The sequence below is a fragment of the Diabrotica undecimpunctata genome, chromosome 2, assembly GCF_040954645.1.
Source record: "Diabrotica undecimpunctata isolate CICGRU chromosome 2, icDiaUnde3, whole genome shotgun sequence".
NCBI lineage: Eukaryota > Metazoa > Arthropoda > Insecta > Coleoptera > Chrysomelidae > Diabrotica > Diabrotica undecimpunctata.
In genome coordinates this window covers 122,582,935-122,608,630 of record NC_092804.1, presented here as the reverse complement: position 1 = coordinate 122,608,630, position 25,696 = coordinate 122,582,935, and the positions used below count along the sequence as shown (strand labels likewise).

General features: G+C 33.4%; 1 protein-coding gene across 1 annotated transcript in view; it reads left to right on the top strand.

The window, feature by feature from the left end:
• LOC140434834 (pancreatic triacylglycerol lipase-like) overlaps positions 1-25,696 on the top strand; it is a 148,122-nt gene that overhangs the window by 58,637 nt on the left and 63,789 nt on the right. The window contains 2 exon segments of the mRNA XM_072523399.1: positions 564-823; positions 25,184-25,338. Coding sequence (XP_072379500.1) covers positions 694-823; positions 25,184-25,338 — 285 coding nt within the window. The 5' untranslated portion in view covers positions 564-693.

Genomic DNA, 25,696 nt, shown 5'->3' with positions numbered 1-25,696 from the left:
TACCCCGCTTAACTCTCACAATCCAGTTCTAAGAAAATCAGCGGCAGTTCTAATTTTATAAAGATAAACTAACTTATTAACTAACTGTCATACAATCACACAATATACATTGTAAATATAAGTATAATACGTGTATGTACATACTACATACACTTTTTAATACATTGCTCAACTATTCTATTTCTCTAACACCGGCTTAATAACTGGTGCTAAAACTCTTAGCATCGCCAGAGAACTTGTGTTTGTAGTTCTCTGTCATCGCTCTCTACTAAAAATAAAAATAAGGTATCTTTCCACATGCGTCACATTATTGTAATAAAAATGTACTTATAATTTTTTGTGAACAAAAATACGACTAGTAACTACTATGTTTGCTTATTTCCATTTGTTCTGAAAATGAAGAAAATATTTAATGTAAATGTTCTATTTGAATGCTAGAGATATATCCTTAACTTCTTACAAGTAGTTTATTTTTGATAAAATCGAATTCAATAAGTGTTATCAGAGGAAGACGTGTTTAGTTTTTGTTTTGAACACAATAATAAAACCCATTTTTATTGCAGATTTGTCGACATCCAAAATCTCAATCAGAAGTTGCAAATTCACTCAGACAAAAATAAGATAAGTCGAGGTTATTATCTCTAAAATCTATATGTGCATGAGCATTCTGGAAAAATTTGTCCTGGAGAAAGGATGATGGTAGGAACTAGGGCGCGAGTGACTAGTGTTTTACTATTTTCTGGAATAGCTTGCGCAGGAATTTTGGATAATTTCAATTGGGCAAGATCAGATAGAATTGAAGTGAATTTGCCGTGGTTACCATGTAAGTATCCTATTTATAGTTACGTATTAAACATAACCGAAAATGTTTTTGCTTATTTTCTTGTATCAAAGTTATTAAAAATGCTTTTTAATAGAAAATGTGTGAATTTTATGTAAAGGATTTTTTTATAATAATAATAATGTTTATTAATTTTATGTACATTGTATAAAAAAGAACAATAATAATTTAAGTATGTTATTTACACATCGACAAATAAACATCTGGTACTACCCGTTAAAACCAAAGTGGTCGAGCACGGGCGTCGTGTGTGCATCGTGTATTTGATACATTAACAATGCAATAATAAAGCTACTATAAACAATTAAATAATTTTAATTATACAATAAATTTCTATTATAAAGGAGGTATCTTTGACCTAATCTTTTTTTGCTACTTCCAGTTTTAACATATTTATTGGTTTCATTGCGGGTTTCATAGGGGTGGCATAGTTTATGAAGTATATGTTTTCTGTTATTATATATATATATATATATATATATATATATATATATATATATATATATTGTAAACTTACATGTAATACATATATAGTTGTCTCGTATCCATTACTTTGGTTTCAATAAATAGAAGATGACTTGAGTAAGTTCGTTGTTTATATAATATTATTTTTAGTATTCTCTTTTGTAAAACATCAACTTTTTTTAAATATGTTTTTAATACACCACCCCAACCAAGTATTCCGTATCTAATTCAGGACTCAACAATCGAGTGAAACAATATTTTCAAATATTTTACGTCAATTATTGATTTTATATATTTGAATTTTGGAACTAAAGCTCTCAAGCATTTTGCTAGTTCATTCATATGCTTATCTCATCTTAGATGTGAGTTTATAGTTATGCCCAGATATTTTATATTAGAGGTTGTTTTTATCGTAATGTTACTTTTCATGCAGTTAATGTTTTTATGAAGTGATACTTTGTTACTACAAAATGGAATAACAAATGTTTTTTCAAAGTTAATTGGCAATCCTTTATAATTGAACCATTGAACTATCTTAAACATATCAACTTCAATTTTATTTTTTAAATCTTTCCATGTGTCTGCACTATACAAAATAGCAGTGTCATCGGTGATCTTGATTACTTTTCCTTCAAGTGTTTTTGTTATATAAGTCATTTATATGTACGTTAAATAATAGTGAACCTAAAACTGTTCCTTGGGGTACATCACATTGTAGGATGAGCTGATCACTATAAGTGTTATTTACCTTCACAATTTGTTGTCTTTTGTATAAATAACTTTAAACTAATTTATGTGAAATTCCGCGTACTATCCGTTGCAAGATATCCGTTCGGATGGAATTCCTCAGATTAAGTGACTGGGCCGATATCAAGTACAAAATAATCTGGGTAATTCCATCCGAATTGTCTTACAACGGATAGTACTCCGCACGCTTCCAATGTTTCTAGCAGTTGCGGATGGCTGACCGTATTAAATGCCTTCGCTAAGTCTAGAAATACACAGGCAGTAGATTTATTTTTTTAACTCTATCATATATGTTATTAACAAGTTCTGTAATTGCATCACTTGTAGAAATACCTTCGGGAAACCCAAATTGTGAAGATGATATAATGTTATATTTGTTGAAAAAAGTAGTTAGTCGGGTTTTAAGTGACTTTTCAAATATTTTTGCTAGAGTAGTTATTAGCGAAATAGGTCTATAGTTAGATAAACTACGCTTATCACCCTTTTTAAAGATACTTAGGAGTTATAACAGTTTGTTTAAACTTATCCGGACACTCCCCTGTTTTAAATATTAGATTTATTAATTCAACTAATGGTTTTTTGATTTGTCCATTTATATTTATTATTGTTTGTGAGGTGATTTTGTCAATTCCTGGAGAATTCTTATTCTTTAAGTTGTTTATAATGTTTATTTCACTTTCTGAGACCGGTGTCAAATATATTGAATGGCTTGAAGATATATGTAGGAGTATATGATTGTGGTGGTATTATTTTTTAGCATATGTTTCTCCAATTTCTGTGAAATAACAAACAAAAGTATTTGAGATAGTTGTATTGTCTTTAATATAGTTTCATTAATATATTTCATTTTTAATATATAATAGTTTCATTTTCTGTAATTATTTCTGGAATATTTCTTTCTTCTTTTGTATTTTTCAAATGTTTTATTATATTCCATAAATTTTTAGCTACATTTTTGTTGTTCAATATCTGATTTCTGAAATAATCTGTTTTTGATTATTGATCTGATTTCTCTAATTAAGATAGTTAGTTTTTTTATTTATATTATCTAAATTTTTGACGTATTTGTGATAGAGTAAGTTTTTGGTATTTATAGATTTCACCAATCCAGCTGTTACCCAAGATTGACTCTTTAATTCGCGTTTTTTGCATTTTCTAATATAGCTGGTCCTCTATAAGTTCACTAAAAATTTTACACAATAAGTTACAAAATTTGGCGTTTCCATTATTCAAATCATTATATTCTTTCCAGTGATAGTTTTCTAGATCAATATTTAATTTCTTGTAGTCTATTACTTGATATTCTTTAGTTACATTATTATAACTTTAATATAACGGTTGCTTTATGATAAGTTATACAAGTTTCTACAACGGCTGCTTTAGATTCGTGATTTGATACACATTTGATACACTGTTTTGTTATTTTTCAAAATATATGATCCAGACAGGTTTTAGAATTACCTTGTATTCTTGTGTATTTGTTGATCATAGATTAAAAATTGTAAATTGTTTAATCGCGATAATTGATTGAATTGAAAATTGATTAATTGCGATAATTTATTTTTAAACTATTAGATCTGATAACTGCGTTATCAGATCTAAACAAAAAAATGGATAAGTTCTACTGACATAATATGATACCAAATGCTTATTCACCAACAAATATATGATGATGACAAATGCCGATTTTCTAAACAGATTCAACTCTATCTATCGATAACTTTTTTGCGTATTCGTATTATGAACATTGGACTCTTCACTACTAAACACTATTAACTAGTCGTATCTTATAGAAAATTTAATTGTCGCTAGTTTATTTCATTACGACTTTGCTCAAAAATGAATTATTCTGAAATTATAAGCAAGGAAAGAAGAAAAAATCGATATTTTTGGTAATTTTTAAATATTTCATTTTATTAATATTAATGTTCCCGACCTATTTGAGAGAGAGGATGAGTAAATTATTAATACTGAAGTTATCACCTAACTATTTCTGCAATAATCCGAATGTCTCCTCTAACATCTACCTTAAAACAGATCCGCTCTGATCTACTCTTGGATTTCAAAAAATTTCATAGGTAAATGCATTTTCAAATACCCTATATAAGCACTTTTTACGCATTTAGGATCAAAATATTATATGTCATGGCATGAAATTTACAATAAATTGCAATATCGACATTAATATTGGGTCTTATGAATAAAACTGGAGCATTTGCTTGAAGTATAAAGTACAAGCAAAAGCGAATTCGTTGAAGCAAAATACAGAAGAAAAAGTATTTGCTTCGTTTCTAATGAATGAGATGTTTTCGCTCCATAGTAAATAATTTGTTTTTTAGACCGTTTCCTACATTTTTTAACAAGTCTATATAGAGATAAATATGATTTGTGATTGAATGTGGCAGGCGTATGTAGTGGTTATTATAGTGGTTATAAAGAGACTGTGGAAGACAACGCAACGCTATAAGCTCAGACAAAGAAAACACGATGCGTTTCGAGGGAACAACCCCCACTATGCAAAAAAACAAAAAAGGAAAGTATTAATAAAGTTACAAGCAGAATGGCAGGTGGTGAGCGGGAAAGCAATAACTATAAAGTAATTATCTAAAAAAGCTAATGAAATAAAAAACAAAAATCAAACAGAAAGCAGATATAAATAAAACCTGCAATAAATAACTAAAGTCAAAGTCATGGGAACAAGCATTTTGGCAGTTAATGGATGGTAACAGAAAGCCGACCATGTGCAAAATTCAAGGTAAAACCCAAATATTAATTGTGACTACAGAGAGTTACATAATTAAATTTCATTAGGTGTTGTGCATGTTTACTTGTCATTACCGATAAAGACGTCTCGGTGGAGTCTGATTCATCTGTTCTCATTTCAGAAACTGCAAAAAGTAAGAAAAATCTTGTCTTCCGGAGACAACGGAAATACAAAACATCAACAGCTAAATTACAAAGATTAGTTGGTTAGAACAATTATTGTAAGAAAGAGAACTAAGAGAATCTAAGACTACAGAAAAGAAAATTATTGGGAGAGTTAGAATACAAAGAGCTATTCATCACAAAAAATTAAGTGTATACACAATTTTTAACTATTTTAACGTAGTTTATTAAGGTGATAAGATTGAGGTTTTGCATTGATTATTCTGTTCTTTTACTGTGTTGCCCAAAATAAGAAACTACACACTATTGCTGAGGAGCTGCAGATAACTGCAGCGGTTAATATGGTACTAGTGATGATTGGAGAATCAGCGGCTAAAAGACTAACAAAATGTACCTCTTACAAACAATACAATTATCATATTCATATTCACAACAGGTTAGAAGATATTAATCAGCAAATTTTGGAAAAACTTTTAAATTTATTTACGATTCAAGTGGATGAGGCAACCAATAGTAATGAAGATGCTCAATTGATATGTTACGTACGCTAATATTAACTGGGAAAACTATGTGGATATGTGTATGGATGGTGCCCGAGCGATGTCTGGTCAGTTTGAAGTACAAGTTCTCATCAAAACCAAAGCTCCAAGTATAAAATGGACACATTGTGTTATACATAGAGAGGCCTAAGCAGCAAAGAACGTTAAACCTGAATTAGGTTTTGTGGTGGATAGCATTGTTAAAGTGGTGAACTACATTAAAACACTACCCTTACAATCAAGACTTTTACATAAGATTTTGTGAAGAATTGGAGAATGTACTCGCATATACATATGAATTAAGAAATGAATTTTACACGTATCTACAGACAGAATCACATAATGATGCACAAAACTTAATTAATACAGAGTTTATAATAAAATTGGCATATCTCTGTGACATATTTAACAAATTAAATGATTTTAATAATTGTTTGTTGTAAAACAATACTCTATAAATTACTGGGTTTCGGAAGAAGATCAAGTTACTGATTTTTTTCTGATTTACAAGATATTTAAGAAGAAATAAAAATAATGTTCATACAGCACTTACTATCATTAAGCAAAGAGCTTGAAAAATATTTTCCCGAAAACCTGAAGCAATATAAATGTATTAGAAACTTAAAACATAAGGACTGTATTAGATTTTTGTTTCGATACAGGGCAGCGGCAAGCCGCTTATACATATTTCGACCTCTTTAGGTCTCTTTAGAGCAGTGGCTATACCGCTCTGAGGATACCTAAGACTTCGAAATACATATTAGCGGCTTTATGTTTTATTACTTTACTCCGTTTGGAGTAATAGAAACTGAATTCACTACGAATTTTGACCATGATGAACGACAGGTGGAATGCAATTTTTAGATTCCTTTGCAGAGTAATTTATCAAGCTGTTTGCTTTGCAAGTTTTAGAAGGCACAGTGGTAAAAATTTGAATTTGGTTTCGCCAGGTAGAAATCGTTTGATTTCTCTTTTTGGATTAGAAACTCTTTCCAGTCGCCCACACCATCGACACTTTCTACATAGGAAGAAGAACAACTAATAGAATTGTGCTGTGATTCCAGCCTAAAGTTTCAGAACGATAAGGACAAACTGTTTGGATATTTTAGCTATGTACAATTAAGGCATGTACATATGTGAAATTAATAATATAATATCAGAGTATGAGAACTGTATTAATTAGGGCTTTCAAATAGTTATGAGAAAGTAATTATTAAGGTTCTACAGAAAAGAGCAAAATCAAGTTCATAAGAGTCTTACTAATATTGCTGGTGTATTCACTGCGTTTGTCTGCCGTGGTTCTGTTCATAGTATCAATCCGAGCCTATACATTGTTCCTTTGAACAGTATTCGTTTTTACGATTGGTAGGTTGCTAACCTTGCCAATCACCCTCCATATTTTATCCGGGCTTGGGACCGGCTATGGTAACCGCAGAGCTACTCAACCCACCTCGCAATCACCTCAAAAAAGACAAATTGCATGGTTATAACATTAATTGGAGCTGGAAGGTCAGATAATAGAACAAGTGATGGAGTTTAAATATCTAGACATCATATTATCTAGCTACGGAAAGCTTGAAACTGAAGTGGAAGATCAAGTAAATAGAGCAAATAGAACCGCAGAAACGAAAGGCAGAATTTACAAAACAGTCATCAGACCAATAACGACATACGCGTCAGAAACACAACCTGACACGGAGAGAACAAAAAGGATGATAAAATCACCAGAGATGAAAACACTTAGGAAAAATTGATGGTTAGACACTATGTGACAGAGCTAGAAGTACATACGTACGACGTAGATACAAGGTGGAGAACATCAAGAACTGGGTAAGAAAGGGAAGAGTAGAATGAAACGATAAAATAAGCCGAATTACAACAAATAGAGAAGTAAAGACGGCAAAAGACTGTTTCCCAATAGGAAGACGATCAGTAGGAAGACCACGAAAATGATGGAACGACAACTTACTGAAGGCGCATTGAAAAACAGACAGAGTTATGTCTACATAAAAACAAGAAGACGAAGAAGAGTTTGTCTATCGCGAATTAACAGTTTTTAGCACATTAACTGGAATTAACGGTTTCGCGTTACTGTTTTTGTTAAATAGTTAAGAGAGTGATCGAAACATCACGTCTATTCGGCACGAACATTAAGATCAGAGGGAGGGCACACTTGTGTCTATTTTCTATGCGAGTAAACAGAAGAGAGTGATCGAAAAAGCAGTTCTATTAGCCAGGAAGGCCAAAGTTAGAGAGAGGTGTGAAATCGTCCGTCTTCGGCACCTAGGTAAGAAAGAGTCATTTTTGTTTGCTGTTTTAAAACTGTCTGTGTGTCTCAAGGGGTGGAGTTAAAATTTAGGAATTTAGGAATTATTACTCAGGGCTTGTTTAATGTAATGATTTTTAATATTGAGGTTGAGGCTCTTGGATTTGATATAGCGAAAAATATAATTTTGTTTTTCGCATGTGAGTGAAAATTTGAAAAAGCTTAGTTTCTCTTGAATATCGTGACATTAGCACTGCAGCATTTAAGGTTTTATTACTATTTGCGATGTGCTTGTGAGAAACTTGGCTTGGCTTGGCTTTTTTGTCATTGCAGTAATAAAGAACCAGTACAGATCAAAAATAGACATAGAGAAAGAAATGAGGGTAGAAATTTCCAGACTGGAGCCCCAATCTCAGAAGCTATGCTTAGACAAGTAAGCACATCAGTAAACAGTTTGTTCTTTTTTCTAATAAAAATTATTAAAAGTCCAAATAGTATTTTTCTGATAATATCTTTACGAAAATTCCGTAAGATTTATCCCGCATAGAAAAAGTTATTGCATATTTTAGTAAAACAATAGAAAAGGCTGAAAAATAATCAGACGCTTATAATAATGCGACGATTAAGTACTTGTTTCCTCTCTAATGTCATTGGAACTGTGAAGAGATTGTGCCATTTTACCACGACTTTTTATTCCAGGTCTTTTTCTACCGTTACATAAATCGCATTTATGGCATATATCTCCTACATTTTGGCTACAATTGATCTAGTAAAATCTGTCTCGAATTCTGGCCAATGTTCTTTTGACACCAAAATGTCCTCCAAAAAGGCTGCTATAAAGTTTTTGCAACACACTTTTAATGTGTGATTTTGGCGGTACCACTTGTTGAACTGTACGTATTCTATTGGGACTTTTCCACTTCCGATATAATAGACCATTAAAAAGAAACAGAGATTTCCATAGGGCTCAGTACGCCCTTATAATTCCACTGTATTTGGTTATTTCTGCCAAACTGTATTTTGGTTTCAACGAAACTGGGAAAGCCCGTACACTATCCTGCAGAAAAAAACGATCTAATCTATCGAATCTAGTTTTCAGCTAGAAGTAAACCCAAGGTAGTTTATATCGACAGATTAGCTCTATACCATGGAACTGATCCACCCAGTTGGCTTCAACCGGTCCCTGATTGACCAGTTATTCGAGGCAAATAACTATAAAGAAGAGAACTGTGTTACGAAAATACCGTTAGATTTATCCCACAAAGAAAAAGTCCCTTGATGAAAAAGAAGAAATCTAGAACATTCCAAATCACAAATCACTTGTGGTCTGTGTTCCAAATGCAAATCCTGAAATGTCTACGAAAAAAACAAAATAAAGTAAATAGTAAAGTCCGAAAATATCATAGTAAAGTCAGGAATGCCATAAAATATATATAAACAGATGTTGTTGACAGTTTATAACAGTAGTATTTTGAGTTTTGAAGTTTACAGTTGTAAACACAGACCACTAGAGGTTAGGTGATCTGTGATTGTAAACAAGTTGGTGTTGAATAAACTTATTTAAAAGAACTATTACGTTATTAATAGTCTGTGGCTATTACTTAAATTCATATGTATTTTGGAGTCTGGGTTGCGGGTCGTCGTAAAAATGGCAACGTCCCAAGGGTATCACAGCATAAATTTGGAAAAGTAAAGTTTGGGAAGCGCTGCTATGAACTGTTTGTTATTTTTTTAATAAATTTTGTGATTATTTTCTTGGGTTATAATTATCTTATCTTATATAAAGTCTCAATCTCTTCCCGTCTATACATTTCACTTCTAATATTATTCTTGTTGTTCTTAATTTCCTCAATATGGTTATTTACGTCGTTATTGAGCTCGACTTCTTTCAATTCAAAGTCTGGATTGTGTAGTGTTTTTGCGATGCTGTGTAGTATATAGCAGCACAATATTAGTTTAGGGATGTTTTCAAGCTTTAATCGAGCTTTTTATTGCAGCATAGAAAATCTTTGCTTTAACTATCTAAAGGAATGTTCAATACACCCCCGTTCCTTCTTCAACAAATTATTATATCGGGTTTCTTGTGGTATATTTGAGTTTTGATACGGAGTTATTAAAGAGGGCTCTACTCCATTCACTTCTTCTGCCAGGAACAAAGCTCTTTGTGTATTGTCATGCATAACGAAACAAATGTCAGACTTTTTCCAGATTCTACAATCATGAGTATATCTACACTTGTAAATTTGTTCTGTGCATTGCACGTTGCATGAACATTAATCCTTTGCTTTATATATTTATCTTCAAATTGGAAAGGTTTTTAAATACGGACACCTGTGCCATTTACAGCTCCAATTGCGGTTGGAAACTTGCTGCCAAAAACATTGGACTTCACATATTTCCTTAATTTAAAATAGAAACTTGATCCATATATTTGCTGTCTTCCAGATTGTCTCTATTATTTCGTAATTGTTTTTAACGCAATGCTTTAGTGAATTGAAAGGAGCCTGGATAATACATCCTAATACTGGACGAACTTTACAACTAGTTAAGGAACCAACATTAGTAGAAACTATATACGTCATAAAACATCTGAAAATAATTAAGCGTCTGGCACAGATTAAATAACTGCAGAACTGATAAAGAATGGTCAACATGTGCTATGGAAGCGTATCCATAAACTAATACGCCGCATATGGATACTAGAAGTTATCCTAGAGGATTGGAAAGTAGCAATCATACGTTATATGTACAAGGGCGAGACAAACGACTCTGCGAAAATTATAGGAGCATAACAGTGTTTCGATAACCCAAACCCGGATCAGCTACATAATGCAAAAACACTTTCATTTTATGGAACGGTGATATGGGCCACATCGTTTCCCATTATTCCCCTCAAAGAAATCATCAAACTAAAAAAGAAATGGTTGGCTAACCAATATACATTTGCTTCGTTCAAACAAAAAGGTTTTTAAAATCATTTGGTGATGATCCTACACGTATTTCGTAACTTTTTAGGGCTCTTACATTATTTAGAAACGCCATAATTACCACACAAATGTTATTTCCCTGGACGCAAAGTCTGCACTGTAGGTACCTTTAAAAAAAGAAAGCTTTTGCTATACAGGTCTCTAGCAAATACACGACTTTATTCACATAATTAGAATTATTTGCTTATGGTGCAGCAAACGGATTTACTTTGGTTGTAAAGCAAGTGATGCAAACTCATGTTTATCATATACTTTGAAATTTAAGTAAAAGTATTTTCTAGTTTTATTCATGAGACCAATTGCTTCAGATAATAAAAACGGAAAATTTTATGTATTAAGAAAATAGTACCTACTAATTTTTATAGATTTAAATAATCAGGAATTATTATAGGCAAAGAATAAAAATATAAAAAATAATTGAAAAAATTATAATTAAATATTATTGGAAGTTATTTTTGATGTCCAGCTTTAATTTGTTATTACTGCTTTATTACATAATTTGTTGTCAAATTAAACTCTTTTTTAATAATTACAAAAGGTATTTAATGATTATATAAAATTATCTCCTTGGTATTATCTAAAATTTTTTAGTTTTAAATACTCATTCAATAATATTACTTAGTTTGTCATTTGGAAACCACATCAAATTGAAAAGTCAACACTTTCCCACAGAACATCTAGAGTTAAATAAATCAGAATCTATTTATTATTCACATGTTTTGAATGGATATTTAATGAAGTATTAAGTGTAAAATTGAAAAATACGTAAAATCAATTCCGGACTACGTAACGGGAGATAATTAAAGACAGCTACTTGTTTTATATTATTTTGGATTCTTTGTGGTTATCATTATAGTGTCAAACCATTTTTCAATATTATTTTGATTGAAATATTCAGTGAAGATATTACTGTTGCTATTAAATAGAAACCTTTGATCGTACAGGATATTTCAAATAGTATGCACATTAGATTTATCTCTAAAAATAATCGGATTTGGTCAGAAAATTTTTACTTCCACATAACTGTAATTAATCTAAATATCTAAGATATAGAATTTTAATAAAATATCCTATACATTATTATATTTTTAGATTCTTTACAAAATTTAAAACAGTATTTGTATGTAGTATAAACCCCAACCCTCACATACTAGTGCACCGGGTTGGGATCGTCCGTTAGACATTACTTCTCCCCGGTGTCCTCCTTTTGCCCAATTCTCAATTCATTGCCATCACATCTCAGCTATCTAACCAGATATTCTCCTTCGATTTTCCCCTGCTTACAAGGAGAAGGCAGAGCCGCGGTAAGTTATCCCGTGTGCTATTTGTTGTCGTCCGTCTGCACTGCAGTCGACACTCGCCTCATTCCACTTATCCTGTCGTGCTCTCGTGCTGGCCGCCATTTGCGCCTCTCTTACTTTCTCTTTCATACTTGATTTTACCCCTATGTTGTTGACCTCTCCTTCTTCCTACCTCTGTGGACCCAGTTGTGGTTCTTCGATAATTGCTAGAACTACCTATAGCCCCCGCTCGTCCTTATCTTTAATCCACAGCACAGTAGAGGCCTAAGCGCCTGAGTCTACAGTCCAGCCAGCTCCGCAGATTCGGTATCAATGACTCTGTCCACTGTGCCACATCCCTCGTTGCAGCCCCCTGCCACATCTCTATGGTTGTGGCCCTCTTATCGCTTCTAACGTTCTCTCATTGTATATCCCTATTTCTCCGCTGAAATATCTTTTCTCTCTCTTTCACTAACAGATGTAAGGGGGCACAGCCTGTGATCACCCACAGGGCAGCACCAGATGTAAGCACTTGTTACCCGCAGCAGACTAGTTCTGTCCGCGCGTACCAAGAGTCTCTTTAACGTCTGTGTTTCTACAGTTGCACTCCAGACTGGTGTCGCGTAGAGAATGATAGACCGCACAACTCCATATAAAACTATCTTCATATTGAGCATCACCCTAGCAGCACAGCCGCTCTTTCCACCACCTTATGGGTCATCTACCTGACGTGTTCTCTTTTCATCTTTCATCTACCTTTCTCAAGCCTTTAAGGACTATCGCGTCAGTCTTCTCCGCCACGAGTCCACGAGGTACCACAATACCAGACCAAGGATGGCCCCTTGGGGCACCTCAGTGGTAAAGCCTACAATCACGCCTCTTTCAATTATGATTTTCCTCTTGGACAGATAATCCGAGGCGATATTCATCAAATTAGCCAGACAGTTCTTCGCCGCTATAGGACTCAGCATAGAGCACCACTAAAAGCATTCCATACGTAGAAGAGGAGTAGAACCGCCCACTTGTTGCGGTCTCTCCCCGCATTTACCGTACTCTTACCCTTGCAAAATCTATACAGCCTTGAGGACAATCCCCCAGTCCTCTCTATCACCCCTTCGATTCTCTAACGCAACATCCTCTCGTGGAACTTCCAAGACTCCGGAAACACCTGTGTCTCAAATAGGGCGTTCATGTGACCCAAAAGTCCAGGCTCCAATCGTTCCAAATATTTAACCGCATCTGGCGGCATTCCGTCTATACCGGGAGCCTTGCGCAGCATAAAAAACTCCACTGCCGACGCAAGTTTCTCTGGTAAGAGAGGTTATGTTGGATTAATATAAAAAACAATGATGTTATGTTAAATCAAAAATATCCTTAATACTTACAAATTCCTCAAAATTTTGAACAACAAATTTTCACCCCATGAGATCTATTTTAAATATTATAGATTTATAGGAAATATTTTCGACATCTGACGCGGAAACTGTGAACCATAAACGTCTTTTCCTGTTTTTTTTTCAAACATTGTTGTTTTGCATTTGTTGTTCAAATAATTTTTATGTGATTTACCAACAAAAGGGTTCAAAAGGGGCTCTTTTCAAATCCAGAGAATAAAAACAGGGCTTCTTTGTAGCTTCGAAATTCGTTTTTTATTAGTCCTGTAACTGAATATGTGTTAGTCAATCTTTTCGCGCCCATTTTTTAAAGGTTTCTTAACTACCGAGGGAATATTTTTTTCACGGCAACTCCTTTATTCCGTATCTTCTAATAATCAAGAATTTTTTTCTAAGCGACTTTCTTTGATTTAAAATAGGTAAAATCTAAGGTTTAGCGGTTTAGCAGATATACATTTCTTCGTACGTACAACACAATAAATGTAATGTCATTTTCTGACACAGTCTCACAACTTGTGAAGATATTTAACTAACTATATTGTGGTCTAGTAGACCTATGTTCACCTGTCATCTCCTTGACGAACATTTTTAAACTGTTTCATAGTAATACCTGTGTTGACTATAGAAGCTGTTACATTGGGTAACCCTATTCGATCCAAACGAACTAGATACGTACTAGACAATTTTTCCCATTCTCGTTAAAAAGAAGTGGTCTGTTAGATCATATTATAGATTAGCTTCTACGTAATGATCTTACATGATCTGGTACCCTTGATTTTACAACACTAAATTTTTCTGCTACACACACTATTTACCCACTATAATCTCCCTAACCGCGTTGTTCGAAGAAACTTCACAGTCATTTACGTATTTGTTTAGAACAAGCATGAGTTTGAAGGTTATTTGCATACTCGAAGTCACATCTGAAAAATACAATTTTCCATAAATTCCTAGTTTAAAAGACACAATGTATAGATAAAATAATATTATAAAAAGAAGCCATAAAAAATACAAAAAAAATGGTAGATTAAAAATGCATAGAATTTGTGATTCAGATTCTTCAGAACTTTTTTAGAAATATTTCTGACATCTAAATAGTCATAATGGATAAAAAATATAAAAGGTAGTAGGCTTGACTTATTATCTTATACATATTTATGAGTGAAAATGTTAAAAAATTTTTTTTTGTTTGAAATTTTTTTCTAAAAAGTATGTTAATTTCATTAACCCGTCAAGCCATTGTTTCAAATAATTCTTCTCTGACTTTAACCATCATCAAACGTATGTCGTAAATAAAAGAATAAAATTCTTAAATTGTTCGAAAATTTTAAAGTAGGTTTTTTAAGACTAACCAACTTTAGCAATGCAAATTAGTGCTACACTAACAGCTATAGAGAATATCAAATTAAGAAAAATGGCCTCAAACGTCGCCCAAGTATTTTTTATTTTCCTGTTTAATGTAGTAGAATATCTAGACTTATGCTTCGTTTTATGAACTTATTTAGAAATATATATAAACAACAAATATGGTGTCTAGTAACTTAATATTATAGCGTGACGAAACTACCTATTATTCATCCTTTCATCCATTCATCCCTATTCTGTAGCCCTATAATACGCTAAACTGTTTATCTTATTATTATTTATATCAACACTTATTTCATATTATTTAAATTTTAATATTCATGGTATAAAAAAATGTAGACCAATTTAAATTCTCTTAATTGAAAAAAAAATAGATACCACTTATTTTGTATTAGATAGTATGAATTTTTTGGCAATAAACTGATGGCATGTAAAGAGGCAGGTTCACTCTTTATTGCATTACTAATTCTTATGTAACATTTACTATTATTTCTTGGACTACATACGAAAGAGTTGAATAAACTGCAAGCGCTAGAAGACGTGCAAAATTAAAAAAATATATATTAAACGTACCTATTGTACTGCTTAAATAATATCTAAAGTGGTATGGCAAAAGTTAATATTTATAGCTAAACCAATTTTTTACGATAGAAATAAGTTATAAAGATATAAAATCAGTAAAGTTTTAAAATCAATAGCCAAATAAATTTTAGTACTCTTTTACAATAAACATTCTACTTAACCAATCTAAAATATGTTTTAAACTACAAATATAAAACTGGATAAAAAACGCATCACAAATTTGGATATGTCAATGCTTTACTGCAAATACAATTTTCGTTAATTTAAAATATACATACTTTTTTGGTATTTGGAAGTAGCTAATATGACGTTTGAATTTTCCACTTTATGCGTACTTTAGTTCCATTCTGCGCTAAGAATTAAAAAACAGTTCTTTAGAGCTCAACAAAAGGGGATGAAGAAGGAGACAAAAATGGCTGCTGGGACATGCACCACAGCAAATCCAAATAAAACCGATACTACTAAGGTAGCGGCAAAACCCGAGGGTAAAAAGAGACGTCGGGAGAATAAGATTCATCTAAAAAAACAAGGAACGCTCAAGAGCAAACAGCAATGTTACAAAAGTATTGATTGCACAAAAATATTACTCTGATAATTAACCAGATTAGGCTTAAACAGACCTGATCATCAACAAACTGAAATGAGTACTGGATGAGCTTCTATCGGAAGTCAGAATCAACCGCTGCACTTCCATAAAATATCGTTTAGAAGCAGGACTGTGTGAGTAAAGTGCACAAAAATATCACTCTGATAATTAACTAGATTTTGCTCAAACAGACCTGATCATCAACAAACTGAAATGAGTACTGGATGAGCTTCTATCGGAAGTCAAAATCAACCCCTGCACTTTCATAAAACATTGTTTAGAAGCAGGACTGTGTGAGTAAACTGTTCTAACGAATATCCAAAAAATGGTCTACTCAGGTGGTAATAACTATAAAGGCCCTATCTGAGGGAGCAGACTTAAATGTAGTCGATCGCAAAACATGCTTAGGCGCCCCATGGTCCTCAACAGCGTCCCCAAAAAGAAGGCTGATAAATCATCGCGTTCAAAGATGCAAAATCAAGACGTTAAGATGGAAAACTGGTTATTTAAAAATCAGAAGTTCGGGGAGGACGTGCAAATAGGACGTCTAGTATACACGATGGATAAGGTCTCCTAAAAAGCACTAATGGCTGCTCATTTTAAGGCGCATAACAGATTTCGAAAGGTATCCTTTCAAACCATTAGATATGTAGGTGGCTCCAATCAGTGTCAGCCTAGTAAGGCAATTTCGGTAGAACTTACTGTTGCTATGAGAAAGGATACATGTGGCTTTGATAAAGAGGCCTGCGTTTACAAGGACAAATAAGAGGTCTATTGGGAATTGGAGGGGAGCTTATGTATAGACGACATCACAAAACTTAAAATCGGCATATCGCCCATGTGATTATCCCAAACAACTACCATCACGGGAGCTGGAACAGCTAGTAAGACAATACAGAAAAAATAGACTGAAATTGATCATCGGCTGTCATGCGAATGCGTACGATCTGATCTGAGACAGTATAAACATTAATGAAATAGTTGAGTCATTACTACAGTTTGTTGTAGAGCTCGATTTAGACTTACTAAACGTACAAAATAAATCAACTTTCGTAACTTAATAACAAAAAGAGTAAAATGATATAACACTAGCCACGACTTAAGTTGCTCGAACTGTTAAAAAGTGGTGTGTCAGTTGAGGTGTCTTGTTCATACCATCGATACATCTGTTTTAAAATAATAGGTACTGAGCCTACCAAGGAAACTTATCATCGCAACCCTCGTTAAAACAAACTGGAAAGTATATCAAGTAGACCTGGAATATTGTTGATATGAACAGACGGAAATAAGGCATACAGTGGACCTAGACATGACCGCTGAACAAGTTCGAGAGGTTGAGAAGACAATTGTCCAGAGATAGTGAGAAATTCGACAAGAAAAGTACCGTGGTGGAATGAAAACCTTGCAAATTAAAGAACAGACGTCAGACGAAAATCGCCAAAAGATCGGGTGAGTGAAACAATAATTATCGCGAAGTTCTAACTAATTAGACTGCTAAAATTTGAAGTATCTATAAAGTGAAAAGGATCTCAGATAAAGATCTCTGAAAGGATCCTTAGATAAAGATTCTCTCGCTCAAAAGAGTCAGGTGAATACACTCAGACTGATGAAAGAAAGAAATTTTCAGTTAACTATTTTTATTGTTAATAACCCACAATTTTACTTAAAATACGTTTATTTGACGTTTCAGTTTCCTCTTCGGAAGTCTCAAAATATAAAACATTAATAATTTAGAAAAATTTGGTTTTTGTTCCTTGGTAAAAAGTTCTTTTAATAATTTAATTTTATCTGATTCGATTATATTGATAATTCAGACATATTACTCCAGTAAATGACTGTTTTGAAGTGTAATTTTCCTCGTCATGACGGATTGGCTTGAAATTTGGATTTAGGTTCCTCTTACCCTCCACTCTACTTTTAAACTTGAACCCAGGGTTGCTTTTACTTGGGTAGTGAAAGACATCCCTTCTCGGAAATAAAAAAACACGTTAAAAATAAGTCAGGAAATGGATCTTTTCTTTATGTGCCGTCTTTTACCGAAGTTTGGCGACCATCAAACGATAGGTTTGTCTGTTTTGTGCCGCATGTATTATGTTCGCAGCTTCTGGTATTTGAAACCATTCTCTTAAGTTTCTCAGCCAGGATTTCTTCTTTCTGCCCAAACCTCTTCTACCTTTAATCTTGCCTTCCACGATAAGCTGTAGCAGACTGTACTTATCATTACGGAACACATGGCCCAGGTATGACGCTTTCCTCCTTTTAACAGTTGTCAACAACTCCATCTCTTTACCCATTCCTCTTAATACCTCTGTGTTGGTCACTCTGTCTGTCCAAGGTATTCTCAGAATGCGTCGATACAGCCACATTTCTAAAGCCGCTCACTTCTTTATAGTTGCTGCTGTTAACGTCCACCCTTCAACTCCGTAAAGTAACGTAGAGAGTACGTAGGGAATGGATAAACTAACTAATTCTAAGCAACTTTCCATAGAATACTTTTTCAGTTATTTGTGAGTGAAAATGTTCATTTTTCAAATAAAAACCACGTTTTCAGACGGTTTTTCACAAATAACTCAAAAAGTAAGAGTTTATTGAAAAAAATGTTTTAACAAAAATATTTCTTGTAAAAAATCAGAAAAATAGTGTACTTATGTACCACATCAAATATTTCAACGTGAAATAACTCCAAAAATGAAGCACTTTTCGGTAAAAACTCATCAAAACCTTTTGAAAGTGCTTTATTTTTGTTTTTTTAGTTTCTAGCATTAAAACTAAGCGAGTTACAGTTTATTTTATATTTCAATTTATTTGCCATTTTTTCATGATTTTGTTCTTAAAATATTGCTTTAAATCAGTATGAACACAGGTAGTTATGATGTCCGTTAAGGCATTCTCACTTTCATTTTTTGCTAATATGTCAGCTTTATCATTTTCATTTATCTCGCAATGTGAAGGTACCCAGAGAAACTAAACTAATCTTTGATTTTGTTGGCATGTTAACAGTTTCACTTTAATTGAAAACAGGACGTAATGTTTGGAATACAATTGCTTTAGGGCTGTTAATGCACTCAGGGAATCGCTAATGATTAGAGAGTATTTTATGTCATGTGTGTTGACAAACATTAATGACTTGAGGATAACAAAGAGTTTAGCGGAGAATATAGAGGTTTCTAGGAGGGTCTGGTAGGAACTGTTATAGTTATCTGTTGTAAATGCTGCTCCTACTCCGTTTGCAGATCTGGATGCGTCGGTGAAAATAAAGATGTAATAATTAAAACCATTTAATATCTCTAGTACTTTCTGTTTAAACATTTTGGCTGGTGTTTCACATTTCTTGAATGCAGAAAGATTTGTATTACTATCAGGGAGAGCAATTATTGTTCATGGTAACATGTGTTGGATGACTTTTGGTAAGTGGGTGGAATTATTGTGCCTAAGCTTTGTAATTACTTTCACTCGATGACAAAATCGAGTATCCAATCTTTTTCCACAATTAAACATCAATGGGTTTTTTGTCTATTTGTAAATGTGTTTTTATAAACAGGTACCTATGAGTTATCTGATACTCTTGAGTCATATATGAGGCTAAGGTATTCTCTCCTGAGTTGACGGGAGGGTTCGCCTGATGCAATATACTCACTTTGAACTGAACTTGTGTAGTGTGCTCCTAGTGCAATTCTAATTGCTGAATTATGTACTGGATTGAATTATGTACTGAATGTATGCACTTTCAACAGTGAACCTTTGGCTGAGTTGTTGGCAACAGCACCATGATCTAATTTTGAACGAATTAAGAATTTGCACACAGTCATAAGAGTTTGGAAGTTGGCACCCCATTATTTATGAGATACACTTTTCATTAAGTTATGGCCGTTTGAGCTGATTGTCGGAGTGAGTCATGATTATCCAGTTTTACTCCCAAGAAGGTAATCGATTCAGAATAATTTATTGGTAAATTCTTTAGGTAGAGTTTCGGTGGTATAATGTGCTTCTTTGGAGTTGTTCTGAAGATGATATATTTATAATGTTAATGTTATGTATGTATTATGTTATGCTGAGTGTTTTTTATATCTATCCATTTTATTTCGATTAAAAAGAAACAACTACATCATTTAAAACAAAAGTGGCTATAAAAATGATCAAAGCAACAATGTTTTATAGAGCAAATATACGATATAAATTGTTATTAAAGTAAAAAATGGTTTAATCTATTTACTTATAAATAGAGATAAAACAATTAACAGGTTTTACGGAAAAGTCAAAATTTATAGCGACGTCTGGTTAAGAGTTCACTGCTCACTGTTGTAATAAGAGCAAAATAATAGCAATTCGTCAAAGTGATAAATCACTGATTACTGTTTTAAGGTAATAAACCAGATCCAATACCATCTTCTTTAGTAAAGAGTTTAATGCAATGTAGGCGAAGACAGAGAAATACTTTTTTAGTTAGGAATTTAAGACTGTTAGTAAAATGGAGTAAAACCGTAACTTACACTCAACTTATCTAGTTGAGTGTTTGGTGCACATTGTGTTTCTGTTAAGTTTCTTTATAATACACATTAGGGTGGATCGAAAAATCGAGGTTTCGAAAACTGTTTTGGAATAGTGCGCAAAAGTTGCCAATCGGTATTACAAACCTAATCTTTATTTGCAAATTTTTACAAAAAATTTTCATCTTCTGCCCTCTACCAGGGGTTAAAAAAAATAAAAAATACGAACTATGATATTAATTGAAAAGTTAAGTAATAAGTACATGTTATTATTATAAAAATGATATCCAATTGAAATATGTCATGTTTATTCCTCTACCCACTCCCTATCCTCCCTCATAATTTTGAATATTTATTGTTTTTAGTCTTTTTTTGACTTAAATTTTGGCATATCTTTGCTCCAATCAATTTTTGCCTTGATAAAACTCTCTTTTTTGTGACCATTGAATCAATGAAGGGGAAATTATTTTATTGTTTTGCCAATCAATCAGATCAATATAGTCATCTGCGTCAATAATAATTTGTGGAATAATAATTAAGGATCGGATATTAGATAAATCATTATTGGCCTTAATTTTTGCATTGAGAATGCGACGAAGTGCAAGCTCTCTTAGATACGGGCAAGTATCATGCAGCATACATAGCAGAAGATTTTCCGGATGTACAAATTAGGCAATAGTACAGAGTCTACAACACTTTTTAAATTTCGCTCTAGGTATTGAACATTTTTCTGTAGACATTGCGACATAAATTTGAAACAAATATTTCTGATTGGCATTCAAGTCAATTTAATCTACTTCTGGTAACTTACAGTCAATAATATTATAGTTTACAACTGGCATATTTTCGCACTGCAATATTTTACTTCCTATAGTTCCTGCAAAAGCTCTTGGACCTTGAGTTTGACCGCCAACCTTTTGGAAAAGATGCCTTAATGGCAATTCATTAGCGACAAATCTTTGTAAAATGCGTCCTAACTTTAACTCTAGTTAAGAAATTACACCGTTTTTTCTTCCCGTGTTTACCACAGTTTTGTCACAGCCTACTACCACTAGTTAGGGGAGAGGTAGGTACAGTGAGACGGTCGGAACACTGAGACAAACGCGGTAGAGCTTACCACGTTCGGTATTATAAGGTAGAACTAAACGAACATGCCTATTACCACCTTAAAGTGAAGCAAACAAGAAACCATTAAGATTCAACAAGAAATGTTTTAGTTATCGCTGGTCATTTGAAGTGAGTGCATCGTAGTAAATATACCGTATCCACGTGGCCGCTGTTTTCACGAAAATTGAAGTTTCTTAGACAAGGTAGGTTATTCTAACTACAAAGTAAACCATTTTACGAAACAATTAAATTAAAACAAACGATTTTTGTACATATTTTATTAGTTTTTTTCATATATTTTTATTAACGATTTTTTAAGGAACAGTGAGACAACACAGCAGATGGAACAGTGAGACGCGTCTCACTGTTCCTTTACTGTCTCACTGTTCCGTTATAGTTGTATAAGCCAGGTCATTTGCAAAATAATTTCTCTTACAGAACGAAGATGCCAAGAAAAAATAAAACAGATCGGAAAATAGGAAGATTCTCTGAAGATATGATGAGACAGGCTGTTGAATTAGTACAAGGTGGCACTTCTATACGGCAAGCAGCACGAATAAAAGGAGTATCTTTCCAAACAGTCCACAGATATGTTAAAAAATATCAACAAGATGAGAACGTCCGTTTATGTCCTAATTACAAAGTAAAACAAATTTTTACTATCGAACAGGAGAACGACTTGTGCGAATATATAATTAAATGTTCTAAAATGTTTTATGGCCTATCAAGAGAAGATACCCGAAAACTGTCATATGAAGCCGCAGTCTACAATAACATAGTGGTTCCAGCAAACTGGCATACTTCAAAAATCGCTTCACTTGCCTGGATGAAAGGATTTCAGAAACGTCATTCCAATAATTTATCCCTCCGGACCCCAGAAGGTTGTAGTCTTGTAAGGGCAACCGGTTTCAATAAATTTAATGTTGAAATGTTTTTCAGTAAACTTAAAACCGTTTTACAGCGTTTCCCTGTGTTTGGAGATGGTAGTCGCATCTTTAATTTAGATGAGACAGGAACCGTTACCGTTCAAAAGTCCCAAAAAGTGTTTGCAGAAAGAGGTATACGACAGGTTAGTAAAGCCACAAGTGGCGAACGTGGAACACTCGTTACAACATGCTGTATTGTTGGAGCCTCTGGAGTAGCTATTCCTCCTGCTCTGGTATTCCCAAGAGTACACTTTAAAGATTTTATGATAAATGGGTCGCCTCCTGGAACTTTAGGACTAGCTTCAAAAACAGGTTGGATGAATACAGAGTGCTTTATGCAAGTTGTTAGGCATTTTATTAAGCACACTGGTAGTACTAGAGAAAACCCTTCTTTATTGCTAATGGATAATCATCAAAGTCATTTATCGATTGAGGCAATCGATTTATGTAAAAATAATGGCGTTACAATCCTGACTATACCGCCACACTGCACGAACAGATTACAGCCGTTGGACGTAGGTTTATTTAAGCCATTTCAGACTTTCTACAATGCTGCAGTAGATGCATGGATGATGAACCATCCCGGTCAGACGAATTTCGAATTTCCATTCGATCGGCATGTCTTCGCTGAAGAAGATTTTTTGTCAAGTTTTGTGACAGATAGGCCGCTTGTTGCAGTTGAAGCTGCTGCTGAAAAGATAAGTGAATCTCCAGATGTAGAAAATCCAGGTCCAAGTCATACTGCTACTACTACTAAAACCTTTGTTAGTCCAACAGTTTTTAAGGGTTATCCTAAAGCTCCGACAAGAAAATCTGTAAAGGGCAACAAAAGACGCAAAGGAAGGACGATGATAGCTACGGATACCCCGGAAAAAATGGAGCTGATTAAATCTAAAGAAAAAACACCAAAACAGAAAAAAGTAGCACGGCGCGTATTAGATAGTGATTCTGACGAGCAAGACGAAAATGAGATGGAACTACAAGATTTCAGCGGAGGGGAGGATTTTATTGGTGAAGATCCAGAACCAATTATTTTCGAAGATCTTGATCGCTGTCCAAATGATGGGAATTATGTGCTCGTTGAATTCAACTCTAAGCAAAAGACATATTATGTAGGCAAAGTCGTTTTTGCGAAAAAGCGCTAAATGTGAAAATAGGTTCTTCTTTCCAGTTGTCCCAGATGTCTCACATGTATTAAAAAGAGACATTAAAATGATTTTGCCGCTCCCTTTAATGCAAGGGTTAACCAAGCGCCAAAGTTCGCTTTTAAAATTTGAATTAAACTTTGATAGTCTTAACGTCAAATAATGTTAATTGTTACGTCTCAGTGTTCCCACATTGAAAGGAACAGTGAGACATTTACTAATTTTTAATTTTTATATTTTTGAGGTTTTAACATTAATTTTTATGAGAAAACGACATGATTTTTTAGTTCTTATTTATATACCAAATATCATTGTACAATATAAGTTTAAAGTAGCATTTAATAAAAAAGTTATTGGCATTGAAATTTTTTCGTCTCAGTGTTCCTACCACTCCCCTATTCTAGATTATCTATAACTTTAAAAAGTTGACAATACTTTGATAAACGTTTAGAGCCGATCTAGAAATGGGTACTGTGTGACCTAAAAATATTAAACCTGGCTCTTGAAATAATAAAATATGTTCTTCTAGTGTGGGTCTTCTGTGGGACTTGCCTTCAGTATTTCCGATAACGAAGGTTTTATCTTCCCTTCCGTCAAAATATACGGCCTTCAAAGCTTTGGGGGAGTTTTGCATAAAACGTTTTCTTGATTGGTCTCTTGCACTTCTCAGTTTATTTCTGTCTATTCCGTTTTTCATGTTAGCGTTGGTAACAATTCCAAGGTCGTGTAGCGCTGCCGTTGCCACAGCTGCTGTAGATATGACCGATAGTTCATAGCGATCACTGACTTTAGCCAAGGTAGGAAGTTTGAAATAATTGTGTAATTGTGTACACTGCATTTCTGTATGGATATTGGTACTAGATATTGACAGATAGGACTAGACAACAAACCAGGATTGCCAGGATCGGGCTTCTGTTAATAATGCCAACATCTTTTTTTTCATTTTTCAAAAGCCTGTGGAAGGCAGAGGATGTAATTTTATCCAAAATCGTAATAAAACTTTCTTATAACCGTTATTAAAGGTAACTTTTGGTGGGTATTTCAATTCAATTTGTCAGTTTTTTTTAATTTTGTGATTATTACTCCATTTTTTTTGTTTTTCAAAGGCCGGTAGAGGGCAGAAGATGTGATTTTATCAAAAAGTCGTAAAAATACTTTTTTATTGTCGTTACTAAAGGTAACTTTTGGTGGGTATTCCAAATCAATTTGTCAATTTTTTTAAAATATTGCGATTATCGATCCACCCTAATACACATGTATATTTGTGTTGTCTCATATGCATATCAGGCATTATGTTTTTAGCATAGGACATCTTTTATAAATCTGTAAAATGTGTGAATGGTAAATTTATTACATTCAGTAGATTTAAAATAACAGGTAACGCACATATATCTATTTCTACGATTATAATATTATACAAAGTCTGTAAGTTTCATTTAAATTTTTAAGGTTTTAAGATAAAATTTAAATTTTGCGTAATGATTTTAATGATTAATATCTTTTTAACGTACCTAAAGTTAACTTATTTCACCAATTATTATTGTGAAACTATTTTATTGAACTAGTTTTTTTATTTTCAGTTGAAAATGAAACACGTTGTTACGACGAACTTGGATGTCTCAATATCACCAGAACCTGGTACCACCTGATTAACAGACCTTTTAATGTATTTCCCTTGCCAAGATCTGTGATAAATACTAGATTTATATTATATACAAGACTAAATCCGTCTGACGTAAGTAAATAAAAATATTATGAAATTACTTCTGTTATTTGTTGAACAGTTATTCTTACTTCAGTTATTTAAGTAAAAGGGCAGCAGAGCTACAAGCTTAGTCTCCTTTTTTTATATCTCAACATGTTCTTCGTCCCCTCCCCTTTCCTCTTACGTCACGATCCGATGAGCCGTCGCACCTCCATCACAAAATGAACCAAAAATGAGCAGAATGGAATTATAGATATTTTAGAATATCTTAGAACTTCTTATGGAGATTTACATGGGAAAATGACCTGTTTTGTGCTCGTAGCCCTGTTGCCCTTTTACTTATTTGTATTTATCTATTTTGCTGTTACTGTAGACCAGTAATCTGAAA